The sequence below is a fragment of the Piliocolobus tephrosceles genome, chromosome 16, assembly GCF_002776525.5.
Source record: "Piliocolobus tephrosceles isolate RC106 chromosome 16, ASM277652v3, whole genome shotgun sequence".
NCBI lineage: Eukaryota > Metazoa > Chordata > Mammalia > Primates > Cercopithecidae > Piliocolobus > Piliocolobus tephrosceles.
In genome coordinates this window covers 67857001-67875791 of record NC_045449.1, presented here as the reverse complement: position 1 = coordinate 67875791, position 18791 = coordinate 67857001, and the positions used below count along the sequence as shown (strand labels likewise).

Sequence of the window (18791 nt, the reverse complement as noted above, 5' to 3'; positions counted from 1 at the left end):
GGAGTCTCGCTCTGTTGCCCAGGCTGGAGTGCAGTGGCCGGATCTCAGCTCACTGCAAACTCCGCCTCCCGGGTTTATGCCATTCTCCTGCCTCAGCCTCCTGAGTAGCTGGGACTACAGGCGCCCGCCACCTTGCCCGGCTAGTTTTTTGTATTTTTTTTAGTAGAGATGGGGTTTCACCATGTTAGCCAGGATGGTCTCAATCTCCTGACCTCGTGATCCGCCAGTCTCGGCCTCTGAAAGTGCTGGGATTACAGGCTTGAGCCACCGCGCCTGGCCTTTAGGTTCATTTTTAAACAACATTTGTGCCAGGGACTGAGCTTGGCACCAGGGATACCCAGGTGAGTGGGTTCGTTTCTGACCATCAGAGAGCTCAGTGTGGAACCCGGGAGTCCGGGTCAGGGTACCGACAGCCCTGCAGACCTCTAGGCTCCTCCAAGCCCTTCATTCCTCTGGCCTTTTTGCCCCCAAGGCTGGGCTGGTGGGGAAGGGCAGTTATACCCCAGCTGGGAGAGCTTGGTAAGCTACTTCACCCTTTGGGACCTTGGTTTCCATATCTGTAAAGGGAGCTGGAACCCCTCATCTCACAGGGCCAGAGTAAGGATTAAGTGCTTGCTAAATATAAAGGTTGACGGGGCAAGGCAGCCCGGGACTTCGAAGGCCCTGCCCTCCTGCTTCTCCAGAGAACAGGCTGAAGCATCAAAGTACCTTAAGCCCAAGGGCACCGAGAAGACCCCAAAGTGCCCTTGTTCCTTTCGCTTCCACACAGGTCCCCAAGGTGGTCCTCACAAGGCCAGTGGTCTCCCCTGGCAGCCACGCCCCGTGCCCTGTGCTGGGCACCAGCAGGAGAGTGGACAGAGGAGGGCGGGTGCACAGACAGGGGCTTCCCAGTCCCCAAAGAGGGCAGTGTTTGGATCATTATTTCTCTTGCTGCAAGAGCCAGGTAAAGTCGCTGACTTCTCCTCTCCAGCAATGGTTTTCTGCTTCACTGACATCATAAACGGGAAGAAGGAGTTTGGAGCATGGGCAGGGAGTGCCCTGGAGCTGGCAGAAAGTGGCAAAGAGGCTCTAAGGGAGAGAGGGGAGGAAGCAAGCTGGAGGCCCCAGCAGCCAAGGGAGGTTCTTTCTGACTCCCCAAATCGAGGCTTACTGCCAAGAGAAGGGGACTAATCAAAGTCCTCGTTTCTGCACAGAGCAGGGGGCAATGCACACTAGGAATCTGGGATTCCCAGGAATGGAGCCGGGGGCTTTGCGGAGTGGGCAGAGGCTGCTGCCACCAAGAAGCCAGTTTCCTTAGACTCAGCTCAGAGCCGGAAGGAACCTCGCAAACCATCTAGTGTTTGGATCACATTCTTATTTTCACACATGCGCGCGCACGCACACACACACACACACACGTATTATAAAGACTAGGTCTCTCTGTGTTGTCCAGACTGGTCTCAAACCCTGGACTCAAGAGATCCTCCTGCTCAGCCTCCCAAAGTGCTGGGATCATAGGTGTGAGCTGGATCCCATTCTACAGATGGGAAAGCCAAGGCCCCATGGTGGGGAGAGCCTGACCCAGGAATTCCACATTGTCTCCATCAAGCTTCCTGCAAGGGACACAGCCAGCCACAGGGCACCTCTCAAAATACCCAGTTCATGTTTCAAACTTAAAGATTTCTTCTCACCTCTCGCCTCCGCTCTGTAGAGCAGCAGGAAATCCAGTTAGGGGTGCTTCTAAGCCACTCTCTGTGGCTGTGATTCAGTGTATTTTCCCTGCCTCCACGCCTCATGTTGTCAGGGGTTCCTGGAAACATCTCCTCTAGGCGGATGTGTTTTCCCAGAGGAGCTGGGCGAGGACTGGGGGATGTATTCCTAACCCAGAACTCGGCTCTGCCTGCCAGAGCCACTCCCACCCCGGCTCCCTTCTCCCTCACCGTAGCCTCTCAAAGAGAGGAGCCCCTCGGCTTTTTATCTCCTCCAATACTTCGCCAGGCCTTGTATAAAAATGCTAGGAAATATTTGCTTCACTGCATGGTCATGCTCAAGGACTATCCCAAAAGCAAAGACGGGGACCCTTCAGGGGAGGGCTTGTGTTCCAGAGCAGCTCAGGTAAGAGGAGGAGCCCCAGATGGAAGCAAAGACATCACTGATGTTTAGGAGCCACAGGTGCCAACCGTGGACTAGGCCTCTGCTTTTTTTTTTTTTTTTTTTCTTTTGAGACAGAGTCTCACTCTATTGCCCTGGCTGGAGGGCAGTGGCACAATCTTGGCTCACTGCAGCCTCCGCTTCTTGGGTTCAAGCGATTCTCCTGCCTCAGCCTCCCAAGTCGCTGGGACTACAGGCATGCGCCACCACGTCCAGCTAATTTTTGTATTTTTAGTAGAGATGAGGTTTCTCCATGTTGCCCAGGCTGGTCTCGAATTACTGGCCTCAGGTGATCTGCCCGCCTTGGCCTCGCAAAGTGCTGGGATTACGGCCCCCTGAGCCACCGCGCCCAGCCAAACCTCTTCTGCCTCAACCTGAATAAGGAGTGGGGAGTCGGGGATGGGCTCACAGGGGGTCCTGTCAATCACCCATGCCGAAATAGCTGATGTGCAGTTGGCACCATCCTTCCACTATTTTAATGAAATCGCCTTAACAATAAGCCCCCTTCGATATGTAAATTCGGACTTAATTCCATCCGTGTCATTATCAAAATGCCCATATGAGGCTCTTAAACATACACAGTCTGCTAGGTGTGCTCAGAGAAGAGTGAGGTCAAAATGGATACCTTTGTACCCCCTGCTCCTGCCTGACATAAGATTTCGAAGGCTCCGGCAATGAATGGCCCACACATCAGGAGACTCATCGGATACCCCTGTTTTGGGGCCACAGGAGCAGGAGGTCACAGACAGCCCTCAGAGCTGGCAGTTTCCTTCTGTCCCTTGGGAGGGAGGCACTCTGCTGGGGAGCAGGACCAAGGTCCCTTCAACCCAGAGCATCCAGGACATGGCGGAGACGCAGGGGCTGGACGGGCTGGGGAGGCAAGGTGTGGGGAGGACCCCCAGAGCTGGGGACTTCAGGAGCTCCCTCTGCTAAGGGACCTGCCACCTCCTATTTTTGGGAAGGGGAGAGGCCCCTGGACTCAGTCCAGCAGTGACCTCCTGGCATGGGGCTTTATGACACAAGGGAACACAAATCCAGAAAACAGGAGTAAGTTGTGCAACCCTGAGCTAAAGGCTCTGAATTTCCTCAATGGCTTGAAGAGGAGCCAACAAATGGAGGGAGCCGGGAGGGATCCAAAGAACTGATACTCGCTCCTCATGACTCATTCTTCCACTCCCCGCGTGCCTCCTCCAGGCTAGGCCTGGGGCCCTGGGAGCACAAGCCCAGGCCACCATTCAGCTGGGAGCCCTCCAAAGGCTGGGGCTGCTGCCTCCTTCCTGCGCTCTCCCCAGAGCAACCTTCGCTGGACCCTGCACCTGGAGAGAGGCAGCGGGTCCCTGCCCTGCCGACTGTGTCCAGAGCCTCTGCCTGGGCCGGGGTTTGGCGAATGGGGAGGCAGGGGAGATGTAAACAAAGCCCCAGAGGTCAGATGACACGGCCATGAGTTTGTACACCTAAGTGAGGGTGGTGCCCCTCAGCCCCCATTACTCATAAGTGAGGCTGGTCTGGGCATGGTGGCTCACGTCTGTAATCCCAGGACTCTGGGAGGCCGAGGTGGGAGGACTGCTTGAGGCCAGGAGTTTGAGACCAGCCTGGGCAACAAAGCAAGATCCCTATTTCTAAAATTTTTTTTTTTTTTTTTCCTGAGATGGAGTTTCCCTCTTGTTGCTGAGGCTGGAGTGCAATGGCATGATCTTGGCTCACTGCAACCTTAACCTTCTGGGTTCAAGCAATTATCCTGCCTCAGCCTCCCAAGTAGCTTGGATTACAGGCATGCACCACCACGCCCAGCTAATTTTGTATTTTTTAGTAAAGACAGGGTTTCTCCATCTTGGTCAGGCTGGTCTCGAACTCCCAACCTCAGGTGATCCACCTGCCTTGGCCTCCCAAAGTGCTGGGATTATAGGTGTGAGCCACCAGGCCCGGCTGCAAAAAACGTTCTGTTTAAACTAGCCAGTCATGGTTGTGTGCCTGTAGTCCCAGCTACTTAGGAGGCTGAGGCGGGAGGATCACTTGAGCCGGGGAGTTCAAGGCTGCAATGAGGCATGATCACACCACTGCACTCCAGCCTGGGTGACAGAGTGAGATACTGTCTTAAAAAGAAAGAAAGAAAAAAAAAGCGAGTCTGGGGGCACAGCCTCCTTTCTCCCTTGTGCCTCCTCCACGCTAGGCCCAGGCCCTGGGAGCACAATGACGTGTAGGTCAGAGCCTCCCCTAATGGCAGCTTCTTAGCACCCTCAGCTGGGTGCCCATTTCTCCAACCCCCCATAACCCTGTGGCTGAGTCTGTGGGTACAAGAAATCCCGTCCCATAAACTCTGGCAGGCGAGGAACCTATAAAGCATGTGGCGTTTCCACCCTCTACCAGCCACAAAGAATGCTGGACCCAGAGAAGCACCCCACTGTGTGCTGGAGGCCGAGGCCAGGTCCAGCCTTTGGCACGGACAGCATGAGCACATCCCTGCCCTCTGTAGCCTCTGCTGCCTGTCTATTAAGGAGGCTATCTGCATGCTCACGACGTGGCCTCTGTGAGCTCCCATGTTCTCCTGATTTCGGCCAATGGCTTATCGAGACTTTCTGGTGGGCTGGGCACGGTGGCTCACGCCTGTAATCCCAGCACTTTGGGAGGCCGAGGCGGGCGGATCACTTGAGGCCAAGAGCTCGAGAGACCAGCTCCTGGCCAACATGGTGAAACTCTGTCTCTACTAAAAATACAAAAATTAGTCTGGCGTGGTGGCAGGCACCTGTAGTCCCAGCTACTTGGGAGGGAGGCTGAGGCAAGAGAATCACTTGAACCCGGGAGGCAGAGGTTGTAGTGAGCTGAGATTGCGCCACTTCACTCCAGCCTGGGTGACAGAGCAAGACTCTGTCTAAGAAAAAAACACTTTCCGGTGGCCCTTCTCCACCTGGAGCTCAACATTCATTGGATGAATGAAGCGGATGTAGCCCCCTGCTGCCCCTCCCTCTGCCCCCCACCGGCTCCTCACCTGTAGTACTCTATGTAGCCAGTCTGGTCGGATAGCTTGGCCAGCTCCATGGTGACTTCCCTCCACGTGGGCAGTCCTGAGAGCTGAACAACAACGCTGCCCGCCATCTGCTGTATGAACTTCAGGGTCTGCATGTAATCGCCCCGGGCAGCAAAGATCTCACTAAGCCGGGCCAGGTGCTGCTCTAGGTCCACCTTCATCTTCTGGGTAGTTCCGGAAACCTAGGGAGGAGCAGGGCGCAAAAGCCAGGGAGGTAAAGCTTCTGATTCTCATCTCGGAAGAGGTCTTTCCAGGGAGCAGAAGGTGGCCTGGCCAGGTGCGATAATTACGCTCACGCCTGTCATCCCAGCACTTTGGGAGGCTGAGGCAGGCGGATTGCTTGAATCCAGGAGTTTGAGACCAGCCTGGGCAACATAGTGAGACCCTGTTTCTACAAAAAGATACATAAAAATTAGCCAGGTGTGGTGGTATGTACCTGTAGTCCTAGCTACTTGGGAGGCTGAGGCAGGACGATCGCTCGGACCTGGGAGGCGGAGTCTGCAATGAGCCAAGATTGAACCATTGTACTCTAGCTTGGGCAATAAGAATGAGACTCTGTCTCAAAAAAAAAAAAAAAAAAAAGGTGACCTGGCCTGCTCAGGCACGAATGAACACACCATGCTGCCCCAGCTCTGGAGATCTCGAGCCTGTGCCCCTGGAGGAAGGACTGAAGACAGAGGCTGCCACTACCCACCCAGCCCCCATGTCCTTCAAACCAGGGGGCAGTCCCTGAACTGGCCTTAACCAGGATCTGGGCTCCAAGAGACAGAATACTGGTGCCAGAGGAGCACACCACTGTGTGCTGGAGGCTGCAGCCAGGTCTAGCCTCTGCGCTGGGAGTGTGGGCACACCCCTGCACTCTGGAGCCTCTGTTGCTGTCTACTAAGTAGGCTATCCTGTATGCTCACCACGTGGCCCCTGCTGTAAAGGGCTGGAATGAACGTATGCATTCATTACTATCCCTTACTATATTTAGAGAGAGACACCCACATGGAGAAACCAACAAAATAATCTATTATTCTTTGAAGATTCTCTTAAAACTTTCAACACTTAGGCTTACGAATTCTCTTTTAGAGAAACAGACTCTATGTTGCTACCTTGACCTCGTATCCCCACAACAGGATTGCTAACTGTTCTATAAGAGAGAGGCTTTGTTGTGGTGCTAGCAGCAGCACACCGCGTCCTGAACGCTGAGTGAAGGCAGGACAATGGGACTTTGCAAAAACAAAAACAGTTGTGATCCTGTCTCTGACGAGCCTGGACATGAGGCAGGAGGAGGAAACCGGCGCCTTCTCCCTGTATTCACATCCTCCCCTGGACATGTGTCCTGCTGGGTGGGCAGACAGGCTCCTGTTCCTTGGCTGAGCCCTAAGGGCCTGGGGTTGAGTGGACCCTAAAGGAAACATCTGCCAATGCAATGCAAAGACAGAAATAGAAAGTTGATGGCTGGCCATCCAGTTGAAAACATTATTTATTTATTTTTAAAGGTACTGCTCCTTGCAGAGCGGGGCTACCCTATAGGCAGTGTTTCAGAGTAGCCTGTCCATCCATTTCTTCCTTTCTTTCGTTCCTTCCTTCCTTTCTTTGTTTGTTTTTTGAGATGGAGTATCGCTCTGTCTCACCCAGGCTGGAGTGCAGTGGTGCGATCTCGGCTCACTGCAACCTCCGCCTCCTGGGTTCAGGCGATTCTCCTGCCTCAGCCTCCCTCCCAAGTAGCTAGGACTACAGGCGTGCACCGCCATGCGCGGCTAATTTTTGTATTTTTAGTGGAGACAGAGTTTCACCATGTTGGCCAGGCTGCTCTCTTGAGCTCCTGGCCTCAAGTGATCCACCCACCTCAGCCTCCCAAAGTGCTGGGATTACAGGCGTGAGCCACCACGCCCGGCCGTGTCCCTCCATTTCTAATGGTCCAAATCGACCCTTACTGGCTTTTGAAAGGCACAGGCAGGGCTCGTACTGGTTAGCGGGGCTTTCCCACAGCCCAGACCCAGGGTGCCTGCAGAGCCCCGGGGTGCAGCAGGGCCCCGGGGTGCCGCTCGGCAGCCTGAAGCACACCCTTGCTGGCAGCGAGGGGAGAAAGGGCTTTGTTGTTCTGAAACTGTCACGCTAAACCAAGAAGCACAACGGGCCGGGACAGGGGCAGTGTGCACTAATCCACATTCGGAAGCCTTCAGCTCCCACGCGTCTGGGAGATAAAAACACAGAAGAAGAGGCAGAAACTTCCCACAGTGAGATCAGCAAGGCTGATTAGATTCCACTCTTGGAGGCAAACGGTGTTCTCTGTGTTACTGGGACTTCACATCAGCTGTGTGGCCTTTTACATCTGCGCTACGCTGGGAGTTCCTGGTTCCAGAAAAGAGAATGGCTCTCTTTGTTTCATTTTGTTTTATTTTTTCAGTGTCAGAGGCTTGTTCCGTTTTCTGGCTTATGCTTGGTTCTTACGAGCTGGTTAAGGACTAAGCGATACCAGTGTACAGAGACACTCTACCCTGTGCAGATTCAACAGCCCGTAGCACGGGGGAAAAAGACCTCATACCATGTAAAAGTACATTCAGTAACTAAATGTCATGCTAGTACACTTGGCTGTTCAATTTAATAAGATAAATGTACAACCACTTTGGAACCACTGATAACAAATGGCACTATTGTCAAAGAATAGTGGCATTCTGAACAAACCCAGTAACAGGTGACATTTCTTTATTTCTATATTGTATCAAACAAACTTCAGAGCAAAGGGCTGTTAAAAATTATCTGTAAACTTTTTCTGTAAGGCCACTTGTTTTCTCCTTCACAGTTCTACATTTTTAACTTTTCTATTTCTTAAACTCCTCCTTGGGGTGGTGGGGTGAGAAAGAAGGCAGTATTTGTATTTGTCATGCCTTCTCTTTCTTCCTGATATTTTCCCACAAGAAACAACACTAAAAAATTGTTTTTTTGAGATGGGGTCTCGCTATGCTGCCCAGGCTGTTCTTGAACTCCTAGGCTCAAAAGATCCTAAAATTTTAAAAAATAAGAATGACAGCAGTGACCTACTTACAACTCCCCACCACTTCTCCATACCATCCCCGATTCCTTAAAGGTTTGGGACATAACACTCCCCCCAGGCACAGGTGGGATGACCCAGAGATGGAATCAGGCTCTCTCTCATGGGAAGCTCTGGGAACAGGAGGGACCGGCCAGCTTTCCAGACTGGGCAGAGTTAGGGACGAGCTACAGGTGGCGGAGACCATGGTCTAGAGGAAAGAGCAGTTCTCAAGCGTGGTCCCGGGACCAGGGGCATAAGATGCACCCCCTGGGAACTCACTCACAAAAGCAAAAGCACTCAGCCCTGCCCCAGGCCCACTGAATCAGAACCTCCAGGGGTGGGGCCCTGCAATCAGTGTTTACCAACGCTTCCAGGTGATTCTGATGCAAGCTCAAGTATGAAAACCTCTGGGAGGGAGGACTCTCCCGCACTCAGTGAGCTTATCAGGAAAGGTGGATGGGCCAGGTCAGTGGAGATAAGGGGCTAAGACCAGAAGGCCTGGGTTCTGGCTTCTGCTCCGAAACATACACACTTTCAATCTCGGGCCAGCCGTGCAACCTCCCTGTGCCTCGGTTTCTTCACCTGAGGGCTGCCCATCAGCCTGCTGCGGGCTCACATGAGGGAGCCTGGAGGGGCCATGCTGGCTACCACGTACAGGAAGTTTTGGTATCCTGAAATGACTCCTCTCTACTCCCCCAGACTGGGGCGTGCAGCCCTCCCAGGACCGCCTGATCCCTGGACCACCGCCCCTACCCACCAAGGCACAGGTGTCCCTCTAGTTGGACACGCATAGGTGTGGGGCTTCCAGTCTAGGAAAGGAGGACTTGGAGCAGGGCCCGCCCACTCTGCGGGTGCATCCCTAGAGGGCCTCTTGTTGGCCACTCAGCTGCATGATCTGGGCTCTGGCAAGGCCCAGGTTCAGGTCCTGCCTGACTTGCCCACGAGTCCCCCACCTGCCTCTGCCGCCCACAGCATCCCGGATTCCAGCCTCCCGTTGACCCCAAGGTGATTACAGTAATTACTCTAATAGCACTCATAATCACAGTCATACAGTTGAGCGTACTTGATAGTCTACCAGCACTTTCACTGACATTATTTCACTAATGTCATTTATCTGGTATCTGGACTTCCCCCTTGGATCTGGGAAGTCTTCTAGATCTGCTGCCTCCCCTGGAGCCCTGAGGACTAGTGTGCTGGGTGTCTACCTTGAGGACCAAACCAGCCTCACAGGTCCTAGCAAGGACCCAGGTGCCGCCTTTCCACCTGGAGGCAGCAGCTACATCTGGGTCCTAGGGGTTCATACCAGAGGGGGAGGTGGCCACCCGCAGGCTGAAGGCAGCTATGGGCTGGCTGGACCAGTGTGAAGCCCCGGGACTCCTGGCCTCACTTCTCGGTAACAATGGAGAGGACGAGGGGCTGATCTCCAGGGATACAGAACTTGTCCCTTTGGGGACATGGGGGATTTCAGAGAGTGGGGCTTGCTGTTAAATGTCCAAACCTGGCCCTGGAGCACCATCAGGCCGTGGGGTGGAAGGCCCCAGCATGGGGGCTCGTTCCCAGCTCCCCTCCCTGGCGGCTCTCATCCTACGGGATAGGGACTTCTAGGACTTGACATTTTCCCATAAGGGAGTTCGGGAGTTTCTCTAAACCCGTGAAGGTCATGGCCCTGGGGCCTTCCTGGGCAGGGCAGGGGATTTTCCGCTGGTGGCTAGGTTCCTCCTCCGGCGATCCTGGTGCTGGTGGGTGAAGAGGAGGCAGGCAGCAGGATGGCAGGGAGGGGGCAGAGAGAGCCTAGAGGGCAGTGACCATGGGACACTTCCCCCCCAGGGCCTGGGGCAAGGGTAGGTGCCCAGAGGGAGAGTTCTCCCCAGCCAGGCCAGGTGACACCTCTGCCTCCCAGGCCGGAGCTGGCTGTCGCTCAGTTCCTCCATCCCAGCTGCCCCAGCTCACCACGCAAGGCTGTTCCAGACTAGCATCTGCACACCGGGAATCAGCGCTCAGCTATGGGTATGGGTTCCAGTGGACACGGCTGGCCGAATGAACTCTGCAAAGGACCAGGGCCCCTGGTCTGGTAGCCACCCTCAGCCCCTTTCTGGAGGCCAGGGCCTCCTCCCACAATTGACTTGGGCACGGAGGAGCAGCACAGCTGTCTCTTTAAGGTGACACCCCTGACCCCCCTTGTTGACTAAGGGATTAAAGCCTTAGAGGAGCTTAAGGGTGCAGGAGGGGGGCAAATGGGGTCCAATCCTCTTCTGGAGGATGCTGGGGCAGTGGCCAAATTCTCCTGTTGGGGCTGGATTTTGCGGCAGAGGCTGCTCGGATAAGCAGCTGAAAAGGCCTGGTGCTTAGAGTGAGAATGACGTGTGTGGGGCCAAGGTCAAAATGTGGGAAAACTCCAATTCCAGGCAGCTGGGGTAGAAAAGGCAGAGGCAGTTTTCAGGGAACCAAGTGCTCAGATGTCCACCCTCATCGTGCTCCTCCCTGGGCCATGTCTCCAGCAGAGGGGTGGCAGCGCCAGCAAAAGGCTCGTATGTATCAAGCAGCCTCTGCCACAAAATCCAGCCCTGGCTTGGCAGAGTAGCCTTCCCCTTCTCCTAAGAGTCTCACACCTCCTCTGGCCAGGCCAGCGCATCCTTCACTGTGAGCCCCCACCTGGAGTCACCGCCTGGAAGCCAGAGCCCCAAAGAGCTGGAGCAGGTCTCCAGCACCCACGCCATGGGGCTCTTCAATTTGTGTGTGTGTGTGTGTTTTAATTTTTGAGATGGAGTCTCATCCTGGTGCCCAGGCTGGAGTGTGATGGCATGATCTTGGCTCACTGCAACCTCCGCCTCCCAGGTTCAAGTGATCCTCCTGCTTTCAGCCTCCCGGGTAGCTGGAGCCACATCACCACTGGCTAAGTTTTGTATTTTTGGTACAGACAGGGTTTTGCCATGTTGCCCAGGCTGGTCTCAAACTCCTGAGCTCCGTATGCCTTGGCCTCCCTCAAAGTGCTGGGGTGACAGGAGTGAGCCACCACACTCAGCCCTCAGTTGTTTCTGAAGACACTTTTTTCCTCTTGGCATCTCCTGGACCCGGCAATACTCGATATGCATCACTTGAAATGAACACAAAAAATGCAGTGGGGCTGACTTTCCACATTCAAGGTCTCCTCTGACACATCAGAAAGTGCTGAGCTTGCCAGAAAATGGGGTTTGATCCCACAGCTGCCTCCTTTGGTCCTCACCCCCATCCCTGCCACCCCTCCAGGCTTGGGGCGCACAACTGCCCATTTGCCTCAGCAGAGGCAACTGCAGCGCAGGCAGGGGTCAGCCCTCAGGCACCACACCCCCTCCGTGTGCAGCTGAGCCAGCTGGGATCTGATGGGGGCCCTTGCTCTGACCACATTGACCTTGTGGGCTGTGCCTGTACCCGGCCAGCTGCCCGGGAGCCTTACCAGAGCATCGATCCCAGAGAAGGTGTGGTTGGCGTCTTCCAAGGAGTACATCAGCTGGTATACCCCATCGTTGGTCTCGCTGTTTCCATAGAAACCAACGCCCACTGCAGCACTACAAGCAAGATCCCAAACAGAGGTTAGAGGTGATACGCAGAGGAGAATGTTTGTTTATATTAAAAAATAAGCTTAGGGCTGGGTGCAGTGGCTCATGCCTGTAATCCCAGCTACTCAGGAGGTTGAGGCATAGAATTGCTTGAACCCAGGAGGTGGAGGTTGCAGTGAGCCAAGATCACGCCACTGCACTCCCTCCTGGGTGACAGAGCTAGACTCTGTCTCCAAAAAAAAAAAAAAAAAAAAAAAAAAGCTTGTTTTTAGAGCAGTTTTAGGTTCACAGCAAAATTAAGTGGAAAGTAGAGAGTTCCCATATATCTGCTGCCCCGCACATGCACAGCCTCCTATTCTACTCGAAAATCCTGCGGCAGAGTGGCACATCCGTTACAAGCGATAAGCCCAGATGGAGACACCGTCGTCACCCACAGCCCACAGCTTCCACTAGGGTTCCTTCTCAGCGTTGCACATTCTATAGGTTTGGACATATGGATAAAGACGTGTTGGCTGGGTGCGGTGACTCGCGCCTGTGATCCCAACACTTTGGGAGGCTGAGGCGGGTGGATCGCTTGAGCTCAGGAGTTGGAGACCAGCCTGCGCAACATAGTGACACCCTATCTCTGCAAAAAATTTTAAAAAAAGAAAAAATGAAAAAATGATGTGTCCCCCATTACCATATCATACAGGGTAGTTTCATTGCCCTAAAATTCCTCTGTGCTCTGCCCATTAAGTCCCCCCTCCCCTGTAACCCCTTTATTTTTATTTTTTTGAGATAGAGTTTTGCTCTGTTGCCCAGGCTGGAGTGCAATGGCGTGATCTCAGCTCACTGCAACCTCCGCCTCCTGGGTTTAAGTGATTTTCCTGCCTCAGCTTCCTGAGTAGCTGGGACTACAGGCACGTGCCACCACGCCCAGCTAATTTTTTGTATTTTTAGTAAAGTTGGGGTTTCACCATGTCGGCCAGGCTGGTCTCGAACTCCTGACTTCAGGTGATCGCCCCGCCCCATCCCGTTGGCCTCCCAAAGTGCTGGGATTACAGGCGTGAGCCACTGCACCTGGCCTTAATCCTTAGTTTTCCCTTTTCCAGAGTGTCACAGAGTTGAAATGATACCGTGTGGAACATTTTCAGATTGGCTTCTTTCACTTAGTAATATGGATTTAAGATTCCTCTGTGACTTCTTCTGGCTTGATAACTCATTTTTTTCAGTGCTGAATAATATTTCATCATCCAGATGGACCAAAATTTATCCATTCACCTATTAAAGACATCTTCGTTGCTTCCAAGTTCTGGCAATTCTGAATACAGCTGCTATAAACATCTACGGAGAGCAGGTTTTTGACTATAGCTGAGGAACTCTTTCCTGGGGGCTGTGTTGAGTAGGCGGATGACAACTCACATTCTGGCAGGTGGGGCTGGGGGTGGTGAGGTGAAGGTTCAGGGTCCCTGGCAGGCTGGCTCTACAGGACATTTTATTCGGGCAATAGGAAAATACTGTCCTCCAGTCCTGTGACTCCAAAAGGTAGGAGACTGTAGCCAGCCCTAGGGATGCTGATGCAGTAGGTCTGAGGAGGGCCCAGGTACCTGAGCTTTTACCAGCCCCCAGGGGATTCTGACACAGGTGGGCCTGGGAAGCGCTGAGGTCTACTGAGATCACATACTCAGTGCTGACCTTGGCTCTCTCTTGACACCTCCAGGAATTGTGGACTCCCTCAACATCCTCCACCCTTTCCCCCAACATCCCCAGGCCACCCATGTGACAGTCTGTTCCTCCACTGTGACGTCCCAGCTTATAGAATGCTCCTTCTTCTACTGAGCTGACACCTGCCTCCTTAAGCCACTCATCCCCTGGATCTTCGTTTGTCTTCTAGGACAGCCTGGAAGAAGTTTCCAATTCTGCATGGTGCCCCATCAGACAGCTGAACCTGGCTTCTTCATAACCCGCTCACCTCGTGCTCTCCAAGTGGGACAGGTGTCCTTCTTGGGGCTAAGGTCTCCAGACCCTTGCCCATGCCATCACCGTCCTCTAGATGATTGGTTAATGTCACTCTTAAATGTGGCCTGAGTGGGTCACTCAAGTCCAGGTTGTTCATCAGTTCTGAGCGTAGTGGGGCTCATGCCTTAGGTCCTCCACTTCCCGGGGCACTGAGCTGAACTTGTGCCCACCCTGGTTCCCCCCTCCGCTCCCCCTCTGCCGATCTTGTGGTCTACAAACAGCCCCTGAATTTCTTCCAAGAATTGCTGTTAAGCCCAGTCTCTCCTCCTTCCTATAGTGCTGTATTGATTTTTGTTTTGTTTTAACCAAAAGCAGAACTTGATCCCTGTGAAATCTCATCTAGTTGGTTTTAGCCCAACATTCCAGCATGAATAAATCATTTCAAATCTTGACTCTTGTCATCCATCATATTCCATCTGACCCGCACCACTTGAGACCATCTGAAGACTGATTAAGCAGCCTCCTGAGTTTTCATCCAAAACGCTCATTTGGTTTGGGGTGGGGAGACGTGAATGTACACGTCCACACTTATATTTGTTCTTTTGTTCTTTAAACAAGACAGGATCTAGGACGGAACCCCCTGGAGGACTGTGATAGAAACCTCCTGCCGGGCGCAGTGGCTCACGCCTGTAATCCCAATCCCAGCACTTTGGGAGGCCGAGGCGGGTGGGTCACCTGAGCTCAGGAGTTGAGACCAGCCTGGCCAACATGGTGAAACCTCGTCTCTACTAAAAATACAAAAATTAGCTGGGCGTGGTGGCACGTGCCTGTAATCGCAGCTACTCAGGAGACTGAGGCAGAAGAATGGCTAGAACCCAGGAGGACGAGGTTGCAGGGAGCAAAGATTGCACCATTTCACTCCAGCCTGGGCGACAGAGCAAGACTCCATCTCAAAGAAAAAAAAAAAAAAAAAACAGGAAAAAAAGAAACCTCCTTCCAGGGCGCCCTCGACTCCTAATTCAGTGTTTTTCAGGATGTGGTCCTCAGACCACAGGAACAGAATCACCTGGGGAGCATGTTAAGTGCAGATAAGCAGCCTGGTCCATTCCATCAGTGTGGTCTGGGAATGTGCCTTTTAAAATGAGGTTCCTGCATCATCCAAGATGGGGGGCGGGAGACATTAAAAAAATGAGGTTCCTGCATGAATCACGTGCTCTGTCTCTCTCTCACACACAGCCCCTCTACAGTTTAGAAATCCACTGCATTAAGTCAGTATTCATTGGATTTAACCAGAGTTGTGTAACTAGCTTTGAACCCAGTCAAATGCACCATCATGGAAAATGCAGCCCGTTTTTTCCCACAGTATCCACACAGAGGTGAGGAGCTTCACCGAGTGCTCAGCTGAGATATTCATACATTACATGAATTGTCTTTCCATGATCCTCCAATTTGTAACTTTATTTAAAAGAAAATGAACCCATTGTATTGTGCTCTGAGAAGCCCTTTTGTCGACTCCTTGTGTTCATCCTTTTTTAGCTCTCTGAGTCAGGATTTAGTGTTTTCCGGAGATTCAACATGAAGCCAAGAGCTTTCCCAACCTGCTCATTCTCTCGGGCCCTGTGGGTTTATCAGTGATGGCCCAGGAGGGGCTGTGAAATTATGCCTCATCTTTGGGGATCAGAAATCACCTTGGGGCTCAAGCCTGTAATCCCAGTACTTTGGGAGGTTGAGGCGGGTGGATCACCTGAGATCAGGAGCTCGAGACCAGCCTGGCCAGCATGGCGAAACCCCGTCTCTACTAAAAATACAAAAATTAGCCAGGCGTGGTGGTAAGTACCTGTAATCCCAGCTACTCGGGAGGCTGAGGCAGGAGAATCTCTTGAACCCGGGAGGCAGAGGTTGCAGTGAGCTGAGATCGTGTCACTGCACTCCAGCCTAGGCGACAGAATGAGACTGCATCTCAAAAAAAAAAAAAAAAAAAGAAAAAGGAAATCGCCTTGGCTGTTTAATGAGGGTCTCCTGGTCCCTCCTGGGGTCATTGGTCCCGCCTGGGCCATGGGAAAATCTGTTCTGCTGGACAAGAATAAATGAGTTGGTGATGTTGCCTTCCCCCGGTGTGTTCACACCACTCTTTCCCCAACATAAAATCACTACCCTCCCCCTAAAATAGAGGAGCACTAAGAGGTGTATCCTCGTATCCCTTTTGCTTTTTCAGGAACCCCTTGTTGGTCTTCTGTGGATCCAATCCCCCACGTTCAGGTGGAACCACATCAGCAGAGCTCACGTGTCCTCCCACCTCAGTCCCCCAGCCTTTACCTCCATCCCTTCTCCTGCTGCTGTCCCGACTCTCCTTCCTGCCCCTCCCATAACTCACCAATCTGGCTGTTCCTGTGTCCCAGTGGACGCAGCTCCAATGAAGGTGACCGATGACCCCCCTGCCACTAAACCTGAGGGCTCTTCCCAACCCCCTCCCACATGCAGTAGTCAGCCTGGCTCCTCTTCCTGGAACATGCCGCCCCGTGACTCTGTGCCCTTGTGGCACTCCCGGCCCTTCCTAGTGGGACACTCTTTCCTGGTCTCCTTCACAGGCACCTTTTGCGTCCCAGCCATAAAACACTGTGCTTCCTCCAGGCTTGGCCCCAGCCCCCTTCTCACTCTGTGCTTCCTACAGCAGGCCACCTGTGTGTGCGACTTCCACACTGGCCACGCCCATGACCCTGGCTTTATAACTCCAACTCCGCTTGGATGTTTCAAAGGCACTTTAAACTCAATCTGTGTACAACCAAACTGTGACTTTCTGCTTCTCTTCCGGATCCCTGCCAATGTCCCGTGCCTTGGAGGATGGCACCGCCACCCCATCCGGGACTTAAGCCAGAAACCTGCAGATCAACTTCAGCAGCTCCTCCCCGAACCTCCCTAGCCGACTCTTCCTCCATGCACTCCCCTCTGGTCCTTGCCCACGTGTGGGTGTAAGCCCGCCGCTCTCCAACTGGGCCTCCCTGATGGCCTGAGTTTCACTCTTGCCCGCATCTATGCAACCCTCTGCCTGGACCTGTCCCTCCTCTGTCCCCTGCCCTGTTCTCCATCACAGGGTGCTGATCCCTCACAATGAATGCCTCCGGCTCCCCTGCCAGCTGGCTTCTGCTGATGGAGGTGCTGGTAGGAGACTGGAGGTGGTGGTAAGGCAGCCAGGGGGGCCCTGCTCCCCTCATTCTGCAGCCGCTGATAGGCAGGCTGTGTGGCTCCAACTTCGCTGGTGACATAGCCTCTCCCTGTGTCCCTCTGGCCTGCAGGTGGTGGTGGCTCCTGCTGTTGCTAATCCCAGCGTCGCTCACTGCCCTCATTAGGCCTCTGAGCTCTTCGGTGGCCCGGCGGCCATTTCTTCACATTCAAGTCCCGCTGTTCCGAATACTCCCTCCGGCCTTGCTTCCATTCAATCCGAGTTAGCCGGTGACCCCACCTCTTTGCAGAGCCCCTGCAGTGGCTCCCCTGACTCTTAGAATAAAGACCCCAACCCCTGACAAAGCCTATGAGTTGCTCCATGGTTTGGATCCCATCTGCCCCGTGTCTTCTGACCCCGTGACACTCTCCCCATCCCACTGCCACTCACTGCTCACCCCGACCCTCAGCAGCGCCCCCAACCCCCTCATCTGCTCCCTCTGCTCCCACCACATTGGCTTCCTTTAGCCTCATGCTCGCTCCTGCCTCGGGGCTTTGCACGTTTCTCTTCCCTCTGCCTGGAGGTGTCTCCGCCTCCCCTGCCCCCACCTTTGCCAAGTTAATGCCTTCTCATCCTATGGGTTTGGGTGCCCTTGTCACCCAGCAACGCCTGGACTCAGGTGGGCCATCCACTTCTATGCCTGCTCCTTTCCTTCAGAGCTCTCTCCTTAGCTTTTTGGTTTTTCTTTTCTTTCCTTTTTTCTTTTTTTCTTTTTTTGAGACAGAGTCTGTTGCCCAGGCTAGAATGCAGTGGCGCAATCCCAGCTCACTGCAACCTCCACCTCCCGGGTCCAAGCAATTCTCCTGCCTCAGCCTCCCAAGTAGCTGGGGTTACAGGTACCCGCCACCACGCCCGGCTAATTTTGTATTTTTAGTAGAGATGGGGTTTCACCATGTTGGTCAGGCTGGTCTCGAACTCCTGACCTCAAGTGATCCACCCACCTTGGCCTCCCAAAGTGCTGGGATTATAGGCATGAGCCACCGCACCCGGCCCTCTCTCCTTAGTTGTAATGATTCAGAGCAAACTGGTGCACAGCTCTCAGCCTCTGCTGACAGATCATGAAAGCAGACTTGGTGCCTGTTTTCTTACTGCTGGTGCCCTCTTGCCTAGTACGAGAAACGCCCAGAATGTTGTGGGACAGATGCTGCCATGCACACTCCTTCCACTTTGAGATTCCCCTACACTGCTGATAATTCTTCCTTATTGGAAGAATGGACTCCTCACGCCATTCTTACCGTTCCAAAGTATTCTTCAAAAACAAGTTTGTCGTGTGTGTATCTGTGTGTGTGTGTAAGAGACAGGGTCTCACGTCACCCAGGCTAGAGTGCGGTAGAGCGATCACGGCTCACTGTAGCCTCCGCCTCCTGGGCTCATCATCCTCCTGCCTCAGTCGGGACTACAAGCATGCATTACCAGGCCTGGCTCATTTTTGTAGAGGTGAGGTCTTACCATATTGCCCAAGGTGATCTCGAACTCCTGAGCTCAGGTGATCCACCCGCCTCGGCCTCCCAAAGTGCTGGGATTACAGGCGTGAGTCACTGCCCAGCCATGCAGGAGGATTTTTAACACCACGGTCGCTTCCCAAAGCTCTTCCACTCTACTGGGAACCACACTCGTCTGTGACCTCCCGGCCTGTCCAGAACTCTGTCCTCTGAGTCTCTTATTTCAGCCCCGGCCATGTATTGCAGCAGCCTTGATCCCCTTCCTTGTGCTTAGAGCTTTGTCTACCCCACAAGGCTGCTTTAGCGTCTCGCCTGCGTTTTGGCTGAGGTGAGCCTCACACTACAGGCAGGACAAGATCAAGAACATCTTCCAACAGAGAAGAAAATCGCAGTGGCAAGGTGAGCTGCCTGGGTATGACAGTCCAGGCATCCTCACCCCCAGGCTGACCAGGACCTGCCTGGCTGCCAGCCTGCT

General features: G+C 53.5%; 1 protein-coding gene across 1 annotated transcript in view; it reads right to left on the bottom strand.

Moving 5' to 3' along the window:
- Nucleotides 1-18791, bottom strand: part of TTYH2 (tweety family member 2) — a 50893-nt gene that overhangs the window by 21686 nt on the left and 10416 nt on the right. The window contains exons 3-4 of the mRNA XM_023211913.2: nucleotides 11614-11725; nucleotides 5117-5337 (exon numbers count right to left, since the gene is read on the bottom strand). Coding sequence (XP_023067681.2) covers nucleotides 5117-5337; nucleotides 11614-11725 — 333 coding nt within the window. The remainder of the gene's footprint in view (nucleotides 1-5116; nucleotides 5338-11613; nucleotides 11726-18791) is intronic.